At 36.7% G+C, this 15473-nt stretch overlaps 1 protein-coding gene across 1 annotated transcript; it reads left to right on the top strand.

Moving 5' to 3' along the window:
- Positions 1 to 578: 578 nt before the first annotated feature.
- LOC308658355 (translation machinery-associated protein 7-like) lies at positions 579 to 779 on the top strand (the record flags this gene model as incomplete). The annotated part of the gene is made up of 1 exon (XM_081310911.1): positions 579 to 779. One exon carries the CDS (start codon positions 579 to 581, stop codon positions 777 to 779), a length of 201 nt encoding a protein of 66 aa, XP_081167037.1.
- Between the last annotated feature and the right edge of the window lie 14694 nt (positions 780 to 15473).

Raw genomic sequence — 15473 nt, 5'->3', positions numbered from 1 at the left:
CCTAAAAGTTTCATGGGATTTTATTTGGTATTTATGTTTTGCAGGTAAAAGTCCTCAAGGATCATTTTTAGCAGTTATATATCCTGTAACTCCTATCAAAATTTATTTGTGCTTCTTCACTATCTTAGTCCTAATTTCAAGTGTCATTGCACTTTCCATTATTTTGTCAGGTAAGTTACTTTTTCTCCAAACCATGCATTACTTTGTACACATTTATATTGCCAAAAATATTTAATTAATTTTGAGCTCTGTTATACATCAGGCACTGTGTAAAGTGCTTGAGGTATATCAGTAGATAAAACACACAAAAACAATTCCTGTTGTCTTAAAACTTAATTTCTAGCAGGTGGATACAGGTAAGACTAAATAAGGGTAAGAGTGGTACAGGTTGTAATATATGTAGGGTAGCAATGTGATCTTTTTTGGGAAGGTATTTAGCAACATTTTTTAGGGAGTAAAAAAGTCATGGTTTCCTGGGGAACTGTTCCAGGAAGAAAATGTAAAGCAAAGCCCTCAGACTTTGGGAGTATGCTGTCGATAAAGCAGAGTAAGAATGGAGAAGAGAGGCAGCAGGTGCCATGTCCGGCCAGGAAGGTGGCAAGAAGCAGCCCTTGAAACAACCTAAGAAGCAGGCCAAGGAGATGGATGAGGAAGATAAGGCTTTCAAACAAAAACAAATAGAAGAGCAGAAGAAATTTGAGGAGCTAAAAGTGAAGGCTGCAGGGAAGGCCCCCCACCCCCTGGCCACAGGTGGAATTAAAAAATCTGGGGAAAAATAAGCCATTTCTTGTGCCTGAAATGATGGTGACCATTGATTCCATTCCAATTTAGATATCAGGATCCCTGCTGTAACATACTTTGCCACCTATAGTTATAAAGAAGTGTTATGTTTGAGTCTGTTGTAAATATAATAAACTTTCATAAAAATCATCATAACAACAATAATACACACAAAAAAAAACAGTGAAGAAGAGTAATATAATAGGGGAAGGTACAGAATCCTCTCATTAACTCTGGTTTCAGTTACACATGGTAAACTGTTTTACAAAAATATTAAATAAAATAATTCAGAAATTAACAATTTATAAATTTTAAATTACACACTACTCTGAATAGGGCAACAAAATCTTATGCCATTTTTTTGTCATCTGCCCCAAATTTGAATCATCTCTCTTTCTAATTGCATCCACAACTTACCCATCAATTTGATAATGGAGCTGCCTCTATTATCAGTTTGACTGTCATGGTATCTGTGTTCTAATAATTTTTGTTTTACTTTACAGTACCCCAAAGCACAAAAGTAATATGTTGGCAATTTGGATATACCAAAGAGAACCCATAAAGGCTGCCTTTTAAGTAAAAAGGTCAAACTTTATCAGTGGGTTGCATGTATGTATAGGAAAAAAAACATAGTATACATAGGGTTTGGTATTATCCACAGTTTCAGGCATCCACTGGGGATACTTTCCATGGATAGCAGAAGTTGTTATGTTCATAGAACATTTCCTATGTTCTTGATCACTTTAACTCCACATCATATATAACCACAAGAAGGGGGAGTTCTACTCCATGTATGTATGATATGTCAAAATACATTCTACTCTTATGTGTCACTAACACATAACAGAAAGCTATTTAAAAGCTGTCTTTCACTCTGAATGCAATAGAAAGAGAGAGGTGGCAGCATCAAACTTTAATGGCTGACTAATTGATTTCCATACTGAGAATGAACTTTTAGGAGACCAGGATAAAAACAGGAAGACTTTTCAGAAAATTCATGTAGAAATCAACTTGAAATGATGATGGCTTAGGCCTGATGATAACAATGTGGAGTTGTGGGCATGGTGGATATTTTGGAAGTTAAGCCAACAGTATTTCATACCAGATGGGATATAGAGTAATAGGAAGAGAAAAGTCAATGATAATTTTAAGCATTTTCTTTTGAGCTTGAAAGAATACAATTGTGATTATTCACTGATATGAGCAAAGCTATGGGTATAGAAATTCCACTTAGGTGACTATTTCCTGACCTGTCCCAATCAGAATTGTCATTCTATTAAAGAATAAATATTCTCTGGTAGAGGCTCATCCTTGACCTTAAATCTTTATATTTTATACTTAAGAAGATTGAGAATACAGGAAAGTATAGAAGAACTATAAATCTCTTTAAAAATATTCATCCTTTGTACATAGAAGCAATATATCACCAGCTTTGCTTGGGATCTATTAAAGAACTGCTCAGGTAGAGATGACTTTACATAAGAAGATATGTGTATTTTGATTTATAAAAGTGGTTTTCAAATTTTAGTTGTTTCTACAACTTCTACTATCCATACTTTTGGAAGGGGGATTGAACTCAGGCAAGGGTGCTTAACCACTGAGCCACATCCCCAGATCTTTTTATATTTTAATTTAGAGATACGTTCTCACTAAGTTTCTTAGGGCCTTGCTAAGTTACTGAGGCTGACTTTGAACTTACAGGCCTTCTGCCTCAGCCTCCCAAGCCATCTTACACTTCTAAAACATGACCTAAAATAATTTGAAAAACTACATATTACCTGACATTTTTCATCAGATATTTAAATAGTTGTAAATGATGTAATTTCTAACATATCAAATATGTTGTTATATTAAAATTTATATTTCTATTTTCATCTTAAATATATCTACTGGAATATAAATTTTTTCATGATTTGAAACCCAAATGCCCCCCAAAAAAATTAACTATTTTTTTTATATATCCATGAACCATGAGTCTGGGAGTGTGACTCAGTGGTAGAGTGCTTGCCTAGCCTGCATAAGAACTTGGGATTGATTCCCCCACCACAAAATGAGTGAATGAATGAATGAGTAAAAGAATGAATTAATAAAAATTTATACCCAAAAGACCTAAAAAGAGCATACTATAGGGACACAGCTACATCAATGCTCATAGCGTCACAATTCACAATAACTAGACTGTGGAACCAACCCAGATGCCATTCAACAGATGAATGGATAAAAAAAATGTGGCATTTATACACAATGGAATATTACTCAGCACTAAAAAATAACAAAATCATGGCATTTGCAGGGAAATGGATGGCACTAGAGCAGATTATGCTAAGCGGAGTTAGCCAATCCCTAAAACAACAAATGCTGAATGTCTTCTCTGATATAAGGGAGGTGACTCAAAACAGAGTAGGAAGGAAGAGCATGAGAAGAAGATTACCACAAAACAAGGAAAAGGGGTGGGAGGGAAAGGGAGGAGAAGGGGAATTGCAAAGAAGTTGGAAGGAGACCCTCATGGGTTCACAAAATACATATATGATGGTGTGAGGGGGAAGGGAAGGGGAAAAAAAGAGAGAGAGATAAGTGTCACAGTAGAATGGGTAGAGAATAGTGATGGGAGGGGAGGGGAGGGGAGGGGGAATAGGGAGAGCAGCAGAATACAACTGACACTAGGAGTGCTGTATGTATACACATGGATGTATAACCAATGTGATCCTGCAATTTGTACACATGGAAAAAATGAGAATTCATACCCTATTTGAATCAAATGTATGATATGTCAAGATCATGGTATTGTCTTGAGCAACTAATAAAAAAATTAATAATAAAAAAACACATGAATCAAAACATTCCTAATGTTTGAAAATTCTGGTGATTTGTTTTCTTCAAATGTATTTCTATTCTAGAATTTTATCATAGTGTAATATGAGATGCCTGTGTATTGTTTAAAGTTATTTATTTCTTCATGTCTAATATTTTGAATATGTTGATGTTTCATTTAAAAAATCAAGTAAGACTTTTCTCTTAAAATATTTCTTTCAGATTATTTAGAACTATAATTTTAGTAATATTTTATATTTAAAAACAATTTGAGTTGGCTGGGGTGTGGCTCAGCAGTAGAGTGATTGCCTCCCATGTGTGAGGCACTGGGGGTTATCCAAAGCACCACAATAAAGATCCTGAATGTATGTACAATTAAAAATATTAAAAAGATGATTTAATATTAATTTTGAAAATTATCCAAAAAATGCAATTTATTTATTATCAAAATTTAAATTGTGATTTAATGCATATTGTTGAGAGCCACAGCCAAAGCGGCCCCAGCACCAGCTGATTGGCTCCTCTGCAGTGATGCTCATTGGGCTGTTTCCCCGCCCTTTCAGACCATGGAGCTGCTCACTGGGGGACTCTTTTGGCTCTGCCCACAGGACCCAGCCAATCGGCCTCAAGAGAGGAGGAGTGGGGGTTGAGAGGCTCCCTGGAAGCTGGTGGTGGCCGTTGGGCTCTGAAGGAATTCCTGAAGAGATCGCGTGGTGCAACGTGTGTGTTCAAAAAATAAAGTTCGTTCCTGCTTAATAAGTGGCTCTGAATTGTGCCCAACCAGACTGCGGCATTATATCCTGCTCTCAACAACTTGCCATAGTGTAATATTATGTGTAGCTCAAATTATGAGTATTTATTCGTTGGAGAGTATGATAAAAATAATACTACTTCTTCAGTAAATACCTGCACATAGTGTATTTGATTCTGGTCTTAGCCTGCCACAGTAATTAAAATCAATGATTTATAAAACTCAGAGACTTTCCCATTAAAAAACTCATCCTCTGATGAATTTTTTTCTGTGAATATGAGAGGTGTATAATTTGATAATTCTCTCCCTCAATATTTAATTGATCTAGCATTTATCATACACTTTAAGTTTTGGTAATAACAAAAGAATATATTAAGTATTTTACATGAGGAAATAAGATGAGAATTGACTACAGTTTGAGTAACTGTTTCATAAAACTACATAATATGAAAAACATTATTTCATTAAATTAGTTTTAACTAGCTTAATTAATAATGCACAAGTCTAAAAAGTCAGATAAATATTTTACCAAAGAGTTTTATTTAATGTCATCTAAAATATTTAACAGTCTCTGAAAATAATTCTGTTAATTTAAAATGAATCAGTGATACTAATATTTACAGCTCTTTGTTTCTATCCTCTTACCTAATGACTTATTCTAGTGAAAAAAGTTAGGAAGAGCTGTAAGAATTGCCTACTATTAAATCTAAAGGAAAATAAGTCATTGTTGGTATTTGATAGTTTGCCTGATCTCTTTTCATTTTGTTTTCACTAAACATTCTAAAAAGCAATACAAAAATTTTAGATGTTAAGGGAGGGAAATGGTAGAGCTATGGAATAAAAATAAGTGTTCTTCCAATAAGCTATACTCTGAAATCTTGTTTGTTTCAGGACATCTAACAGTGACCAATGGTCAAAATATTTTTGCACACATTTAACAGCACACACACACACACACACACACACACACACCAAAAAATTTAGGAAGTCCTCGATCATACTTTGGTATCAAAAAAATAGTATTTTTAAAGGTGTCATACACTGTATACTGGAAGCTTCTGCATCCCTCAAGAAATGCATGATAGTAAAATTTAGGACAGGTAAGGAGTTTTCCTTTCTGTTGTTAAGAGCATGGAAGTTGTCCACAGAAAGAGAACAGATACCTAACTTGAAGGTAACCGGGCAGATGATGATTACACTTGGGATAAGACTTGGGAGTCTTTCCTTGATGAGTCAGGAAAACAACAATCCATATGCAGACTTTAAAGTGGAACTCAGAATTCTAAACAGAAAAAAGTAAATACAAGAGGTAAAAAGTTTGCTAATTACCATTCCTTCTGGTTGCCTCAATTTTAGAAAAAAATAAGGACCAGGCCTTAGAGAACCCTGTGTTTGCTACCTGTACAAAAGATTGGATAGCATTAGGAAGCCAGTGTTTATATTTTGCTGAAGACATGTGGAATTGGACATTCAGCCAGACCTTTTGCACTACCTTAGAAGCCAGTCTCACTCAGTTTGACAGCAAGAAGAAACTGGTAAGGAAAGGTTTTTGATCACTTTTCTCTTTACAGGTCTTTGCCCCATGAGTGGTTTGGGCTGCATAAAGTTAAAGCTGAAATATGAGAAAGGATCACATCTCAGACAGAATCGGGGGCATGAGACACATTTTAGTGTGTGCCATTTGTTGAGTTATATACTTGGCCTGGAATTCTGTGAGTTATTTCAGATATGTTGACATAGTAACCTGCAAAATTAGACATATTTTTCTCTTCTACTCAGAAATATGATAATCAGATACTTTGTTACCTGCATTGACACATGTTGGATATTGGAGGTGTGCACTAAAAACATTGTGCTGGAATGACAGCCATGAATATATGGAAGAAATTTAGGATCACAGATATTAAATGACGTAACTGAGAGTTGAGGACTGGTATAACTCCAAAATCTATGCTTCTCAATTATACCATAATATCACATCAAAAAGAGAAGGCTGTAGGGAAGATAAACTCAAGATCTTTTTAAAAACATGAACACATGTTTTCACTTTCTGGGTTGTATAGCAGAATTTCCTAAAAAGATATAAAGGTCTTTCTGATTATTGGATTGGCCTAAACAGAGAAGCATCATATCACATTTGGAAGTGGACAGAGAACACTGAATGTAAAGTCTGGTAAGTTTTCAGAGTTCTTTTTCTTCCATTGTATTCATGTGTGTGATTTGTGTGTTTGAGATGAGAACGATATCCACATGTAAAGCGCATTGCACTAGTGGATAAAAAATATGAATCCTGGACTCCATAGTCAACAATGTGCTTAGTATGCTCAAGGCCCTAGATTCAGTCCCCATTAAACTCCACACACCCTCAAATTGTAAATATTTTTTATGTTCTTCCATTTACTACCTGTGTCTTAACTTATATTATTGTGATTTTGCTTGACATCTTTAGCAGGATGATGGCTTCCAGAATAGTTATTGTAGTCTCATGCATACACTGATTTAGAACTTTGCTGATAAACAGAGAGGGCTGGATATCTAGCCACTGAAGGACTGATGTCTGTAAGACTCATACATCTACACTGTACACTGCTGCATCCATTAATAAAAGAAAAGTTTCCAGAGAAACATTGGGAATAATGTTTCATTATCAGAAAAAAATTAGTGAATAGATCCATTTGATGGGTTAATAATTTTAATGGATTCTTGTTAACTATAGTCAGTTGGGGCATGTCTAGGTACATTGACAGGATGACCTGAAACATCAGATATACTGTTCTCCTTCTATTTTGAAATATACTAATCAGATGTTCATCATCCACATTGGCATATGTTGCATTTGAAACTAGGCATTACAAACCTTGTGCTGGAATGACAAACATAGGCTGATAATTTTCCAAATTGTTAAATATAAATATGCAAGGAAAATAAAAAGAGACAGAAGCAAAGTGAATAGGCAAAAGCAAAAGCTGCTTGCCCAAGCTGCTAGCTTTATTTATATCCATAGGTTACTTTAGATCATTGACATCATTATACATATTGTTCATTGTATTACTGGGCAGGTTACAGACTCAGCAACATTATTCAACTTATTCCTCAGTTACATACTAAGCTACAATGCGCAATGTTAGGAGCTTTGTGTAGCTCTCAAGAAAGTCCATTGTATAAAGTTATGGTTATGTGGACAGGTTTAGGCACAGTGAATCATTGTAGTTGTCTAACGAGAGAGTTTCCTTATTCCCAGGAGCTGTGTGCCTGAGATCAAGGTCGAGGCTGATAAGACACTAACTCAGAGCCTCCTCCTGAAGGACATTGTTACAGTAGCTAGGCATGTTGTGTCTTTGCAAGAAGTTTTTCCAGCAGCCAGGTCTTCTGTGCCTTTGCATAAAAACTTCCTTAACTCAGCATGCCACAGTCATAAAGCTATTAGTGACCTCAATCCCAAACACAGAACCCTTACATAGATATATGGCATATACTGGGGGTATGCCCTTGGGAACTCTTCCTAGTTCCTTGTCCTTTCCACTATGCTTGCCCTTGCTTCCTGAGTGCCATGAACTAAGAAGGTTACCTCTGCCATGCTCTTCTACCATGATGCTCATCCTCACATATATCACAGTGGACAGGACCTCACCATTGAATTCTTGCTGGTTTGGAGGGATAAGCCTCCAAAGAAATGAAAGTCTATAAGAAGTAATGAAGAACAAAAGACAAAGTCAGAAAGTTATCTTCATAAGGTTGGAGCTTCTGATAGGTCCAGTCCACATCGGAGCTGGAGGTAGACAATTAGAAAATGACTCCTGAGGTTTATTCACATGTGTACACCAAAGGCAGGAACAAGGTTTTAGGAGTAGAGCCATGCTTCATTTTTTTTTTAATTTTTTTATTGATTATTTAAAGCATTACATAGCTTTTGTTTTTTTTTTTTCATGCTTCATTTTTTTTAAATTATTTTTTAAAGAGAGAATGAGAAAGGGAGAGGGAGAGGGAAAGGGAGAGGGAGAGGGAGAGGGAGAGGGAGAGAGAGAGAGAGAGAGAGAGAGAGAGAATTTTAATATTTATTTTTTAGTTCTCGGCGGACACAACATCTTTGTTTGTATGTGGTGCTGAGGATTGAACCCGGGATGCACGCATGCCAGGTGAGCGCGCTACCACTTGAGCCACATCCCCAGCCCCAGAGCCATGCTTCATGATGTCTTGTAGTCAGCATGTTGATTGGCATCTTGGCAGGTCACACCCATCTCAGAGGGGCTGTGTGGCTACAGTAGGTTACCCCATCTCCAGTGCTCTGTGGGATCTTTGACAGAGCTTCAATAGGGCTCAAAATGTGTCTGGGAAATCTTACACAGAGGAAACGTCCACTGGAAGTTCCCAGACACCATATTTTCCTGTTCACTAGCCTGTGTAGTGCAATTGAGTCCACACAGCCCATGGATGGCTTTCAACACACATCAGGCTGAAAGCACTGGACCTAGCTGACCATGGACTGAAACAATGAGCCAAAAGAAGTCTTACCTCCTTTAAATTGTTATAAACATTTCAATTGTGGTAAAGTAATCATTTCATCAGAACCGGTAAAATATAGGGACTCAATCACTTTCATAAAAAAAATGTTAAACTCTTAGGAATTTAGTATGAGTGATTTTTAAATATTTTCAGACATTTATGAAACAAGTGGAGATCAAATTGAAAATAATCTTCAGAAAATGCCACCAATGACAAAAGTTTGGAGACAGCTGCAAGCACCCGTTAAATACCTAATCAATAAAATAAGTGGGTTTGGGATAGAGGAATGATAAATTTGTGTTATCCAAGCAAAGACCTTGAGAATGTAAAGGAAACTAAATGCAGAAATAGTATATATTATCAATTACTGACACATTTCTCTTGTTCATATTAAAAAACATGAAGTGTTGATGCTGGACAGTGTAGTAAAGAATCAAATGTGCATGTCCAACCTATGAATATTTAGTATTTTTTGTCTGATTTTATGTTTTCCATCAAAGTATTTGGAGAATGTGCCTACCTTAATGATAATGGGATCAGCAGTGCCAAGAACTATACAGATAATGTAGTTGCACACTCTCTTCAACAAAAAATCTCAATTAAGCTTCTCCAGAAACCTTCACCATAATTATTCTTAGACTGTTAGCAAAAATTCCTGCAAAATAATTTTCAAATTGAGGGTATGTTTGCAGAAGCACAGTGAGATAAGACCTATACAAGGCCTTCACAGAGACATTCACATTTTTAAAAAAGTCTGGCCAAGACTGACCATGGTCACAGAGAACCCAGGCTAGAACAAACCCCAAAACTACAGCCCACCACTGGTGGTGAAAGTTGGAGCAAGTGAAGCCAGAATTAGACAGGCAGTCATTGTAGATAGGTAGATCAAGTCAGGTTGGGTCAAGAAGGCTAATTTTGAGTGAAGTCTGGGAAGTTGGAGACTCTGTCCCCTTCCCCTCCCCCCAGGAATCTTATCAAGAACTTGCCCCTGCGATTCCAACATGGCGGCGGGCACGGAAAGATCAAGTCTCTGACCTCTTCAGCTGTGCAGGCATAGGGAGTCGTAAACAAACTAAATCTGTTTGCTCAGGATCACTAGGCAATGCTGAGCTGACATGGATCTGGGGCGAACAGTCTGGGCCTCTCAGAACACACTCTGAGCCCGGATCGGCTGAATTCAAGCTCCCGTTCGCCTGCTTCCTGCACACAAACAGCTGTGACTCAGACTAATCCATCCGGCTGAAACAACTGGTTGGCCCTTCTCATCCTACGGAGGTAAATGCCCACCGAGCCTTCATAGGTAGTGGCCACGGGTTTGAAACGGGGCTTGGGAGAGACAGTAAGGACCCACCCGTTGCATTGATCGCCCGGCAAAGGGAAACGAACTGTCGCCATTTGCAAGAGACACCACTATGGCAGAGAACTGACGTCATCAGACTGCGGCGGAGGAGATAACTTCATTGAAACCTGCGGCTACAGCATCAAATAAATTTATAGGAGTAAACAGTAACTCAGCACTCAAACAGAACAAGAAGTAACATGAGCAGCTTCAAAAAGCAAGGAAGAAAAGGAGTACAAACAATGCAGGACAGCCTAAATATTCAGGAGGACCTAGAGTCATCAGAAAAATGGTCATATAAAGAACTCAAGGAACACCTTAGACAGATGGAATGGAACCTTAAAGAGGATACAAGACAGCAAATTCAAGCAGTGAAAGAACACATTGAGAATGAATTACATAAACAGATAAAAGAAGAAGTTAAGCATCTTTATCAGGAGATAGAGATAAAAAATAATCAAACAATAATTCTAGAAATGAAGGAAACGATAAACCAAATTAAAAACTCAATTGAGGGTATCACTAACAGAGTGGAGCAAGTAGAAGCCAGAACGTCAGATAATGAAGACAAAATATATCATCTTGAAAAGAGTCTAGCAATCTCAGATAGGCTGGTAAAAAATCACAAGAAAAACATCCAAGAGATATGGGATAACATAAAAAAACCAAACTTACGAGTCATCGGGATAGAGGAAGGTACAGAGATTCAAACCAAGGGAATGAGTAACCTGCTGAATGAAGTAATTACAAAAAACTTTCCAGAAATAAAAAAGGAAACAGATATACAAATTGAAGATGCATACAGGACACCGAGCACACAAAATCACAGTAGACCAATGCCAAGACACATTGTTATGAAGATATCCAATATACAGAACAAAGAGAAAATATTAAGAGCTACAAGAGAAAGGAGACAGATTACATTCAGGGGTAAACCAATAAGGTTAACAACGGATTTTTCATCACAGACACTGAAAGCAAGAAGGTCATGGAACAATGTATTTCAAACACTGAAAGACAATGGATGCCAAACAAGAATTCTGTATCCAGCAAAATTAAGCTTCAGGTATGACAATGAAATAAAAATCTTTCATGATAAACAAAAGTTAAAAGAATTTGCAGCCAGAAAACCAGCATTGCAAAGCATTTTGAGCAAAACACTACACGAGGAAGAAATGAAAAACAATAACCAAATCCATCAGTGGGAAGTGCCTCAGTAAAGACAGAGGGCGAGGGGAAAGATAATCATGGAGAAACAAAATAAATTTTTTTTAAAAAAGGAATAAACAATCAAACATGGCTGGAAGTACAAACCATATATCAATAGTAACTCTGAATGTTAATGGCTTAAACTCTCCAATAAAGCGACATAGGCTGGTATCATGGAAAAAAAAACAAATCCAACAATATGCTGCCTCCAGGAGACACATCTGATTGGAAAAGACATACACAGGCTGAAGGTGAAAGGATGGGAAAAAATATACCACGCACACGGTCCTCGTAAGCAAGCAGGGGTTGCCATCCTCATAGCGAATAAAATCGACTTCAAGACTAAGTTAATCAAAAGGGATAAAGAAGGTCATCATATACTGTTAAAAGGAAACATTCACCAACAAGACATAACAATTATCAATATTTATGCACCAAGTAATGGTGCTGCGACATTCATAAAACAAATTCTACTCAAGTTCAAGAATCAAATAGACCACAACACAATAATTATGGGTGACTTCAACACACCTCTCTCACCATTGGACAGATCCTCCAAACAAAAGTTGAATAAAGAAACTATAGAACTCAATATCACAATCAATAACCTAGACTTAACTGACATATATAGAATTTATCAACCATCATCAAATGGATATACTTTTTTCTCAGCAGCACATGGATCCTTCTCAAAAATAGACCATATATTATGCCATAGGGCAACCCTCAGTAAATATAAAGGGGTGGAGATAATACCATGCATTTTATCTGATCATAATGGAATGAAACTGGAAATCAATGATAAAAGAAGGAAGGAAAAATCCTACATCACATGGAAAATGAACAATATGTTACTGAATGATCAATGGGTTACAGAAGACATAAAGGAGGAAATCAAAAAATTCTTAGAGATAAATGAAAATACAGACACAACATATCGGAATCTATGGGACACAATGAAAGCAGTTTTAAGAGGAAAATTAATCGCCTGGTGGTCATTCCTCAAAAAAAGAAAAAACCAACAAATAAATGAGCTCACACTTCATCTCAACGCCCTAGAAAAGGAAGAGCAAAACAACAGCAAATGTAAGAGAAGGCAAGAAATAATTAAAATCAGAGCGGAAATCAATGAAATTGAAACAAAAGAAACTATTGAAAAAATTAACAAAACTAAAAGTTGGTTCTTCGAAAAAATAAATAAGATTGACAGACCTTTAGCCATGCTAACGAAGAGAAGAAGAGAAAGAACTCAAATTACTAACATACGGGATGAAAAAGGCAATATCACAACAGATGCTACAGAAATACAGAAGACAATTAGAAATTATTTTGAAAACCTATATTCCAATAAAATAGAAGATAGTGAAGACTGATAAATTTGTTAAGTCATATGATTTGCCCAGACTGAGTCAGGAGGATACACACAATTTGAACAGACCAATATCAATGGATGAAATTGAAGAAGCCATCAAAAGACTACCAACCAAGAAAAGCCCAGGACCGGATGGGTATACAGCGAAGTTTTACAAAACCTTTAAAGAAGAATTAATACCAATACTTTTCAAGTTATTTCAGGAAATAGAAAAAGAGGGAGCTCTTCCAAATTCATTCTATGAGGCCAACATCACCCTGATTCCGAAACCAGACAAAGATACCTCAAAGAAAGAAAACTACAGACCAATATCTCTAATGAACCTAGATGCAAAAATCCTCAATAAAATTCTGGCGAATCGAATACAAAAACACATGAAAAAAATTGTGCACCATGATCAAGTAGGATTCATCCCTGGGATGCAAGGATGGTTCAATATATGGAAATCAATAAATGTTATTCACCACATCAATAGACTTAAAGATAAGAACCATATGATCATCTCGATAGACACAGAGAAAGCATTCGACAAAGTACAGCATCCCTTTATGTTCAAAACATTAGAAAAACTAGGGATAACAGGAACTTACCTTGACATTGTAAAAGCTATCTATGCTAAGCCTCAGGCTAGCATCATTCTGAATGGACAAAAGTTGAAGGCATTCCCTTTAAAATCTGGAACAAGACAGGGATGCCCTCTATCACTACTTCTATTCAATATAGTTCTCGAAACACTGGCCAGAGCAATTAGACAGACGAAAGAAATTAAAGGCATAAAAATTGAAAAAGAAGAACTTAAATTATCATTATTTGCAGATGACATGATTCTATACCTAGAAGAACCAAAAGGGTCTACAAAGAAACTACTAGAACTAATAAATGAATTCAACAAAGTGGCAGGATATAAAATCAACACGCATAAATCAAAGGCATTTCTGTATATCAGCGACAAAACTTCTGAAACGGAAATGAGGAAAAACACTCCATTCACAATATCCTCAAAAAAAAAAAAAATACTTGGGAATCAACCTAACAAAAGAGGTGAAAGACCTATACAATGAAAACTACAGAACCCTAAAGAGAGAAGTAGAAGAAGATCTTAGAAGATGGAAAAATATACCCTGTTCATGGATAGGCAGAACTAACATTATCAAAATGGCGATATTACCAAAAGTTCTCTATAGGTTTAATGCAATGCCAATCAAAATCCCAACGGCATTTCTTGTAGAAATAGATAAAGCAATCATGAAATTCATATGAAAAAATAAAAGACCCAGAATAGCAAAAGCAATTCTAAGCAGGAAGTGTGAAGCAGGCGGTATAGCGATACCAGATTTCAAACTATATTACAGAGCAATAGTGACAAAAACAGCATGGTACTTGTACCAAAACACGCGGGTGGACCAATGGTACAGAATAGAGGACACAGTAACCAATCCACAAAACTACAACTATCTTATATTTGATAAAGGAGCTAAAAGCATGCAATGGAGGAAGGATAGCATCTTCAACAAATGGTGTTGGGAAAACTGGAAATCCATAGGCAACAAAATGAAACTGAATCCCTTTCTCTCGCCATGCACAAAAGTTAACTCAAAATGGATCAAGGAGCTTGATATCAAATCAGAGACTCTGCATCTGATAGAAGAAAAAGTTGGCTCCGATCTACATATTGTGGGGTCGGGCTCCAAATTCCTTAATAGGACACCCATAGCACAAGAGTTAATAACAAGAATCAACAAATGGGACTTAATTAAACTTAAAAGTTTTTTCTCAGCAAGAGAAACAATAAGAGAGGTAAATAGGGAGCCTACATCCTGGGAACAAATTTTTACTCCTCACACTTCAGATAGAGCCCTAATATCCAGAGTATATAAAGAACTCAAAAAACTAGACAATAAGATAACAAATAACCCAATCAACAAATGGGCCAAGGACCTGAACAGACACTTCTCAGAGGAGGACATACAATCAATCGACAAGTACATGAAAAAATGCTCACCATCTCTAGCAGTCAGATAAATGCAAATCAAAACCACCCTAAGATACCATCTCACTCCAATAAGATTGGCAGCCACTATGAAGTCAAACAACAACAAGTGCTGGCGAGGATGTGGAGAAAAGGGTACACTTGTACGTTGCTGGTGGGACTGCAAATTGGTGCGGCCAATTTGGAAAGCAGTTTGGAGATTCCTGGGAAAGCTGGGAATGGAACCACCATTTGACCCTGCTATTGCCCTTCTCGGACTATTCCCTGAAGACCTTAAAAGAGCATGCTACAGGGATACTGCCACATCGATGTTCATAGCAGCACAATTCACAATAGCTAGACTGTGGAACCAACCCAGATGCCCTTCAATAGATGAATGGATAAAAAAAAATGTGGCATCTATACACAATGGAGTACTATGCAGCAATAAAAAATGACAAAATCATAGAATTTTCAGGGAAATGGATGGCACTAGAGCAGATTATGCTTAGTGAAGCTAGCCAATCCCTAAAAAACAAATACCAAATGTCTTCTTTGATATAATGAGAGCAACTAAGAATAGAGCAGGGAGGAAGAGTAGGAAGAAAAGAGTAACATTAAACAGAGACATGAGATGGGAGGGAAAGGGAGAGAAAAGGAAAATTGCATGGAAATGAAGGGAGACCCTCATTGCTATACAAAATTACATATAAGAGGTTGTGAGGGGAATGGGAAAATA

Source organism: Spermophilus citellus (genome assembly GCF_964194105.1).
Source record: "Spermophilus citellus genome assembly, chromosome: 10".
In the NCBI taxonomy this organism is placed as follows: Eukaryota; Metazoa; Chordata; class Mammalia; order Rodentia; family Sciuridae; genus Spermophilus; species Spermophilus citellus.
The sequence above is the reverse complement of the archived record's forward strand: the minus strand, read 5'-3'. Positions and strand labels throughout refer to the sequence as shown.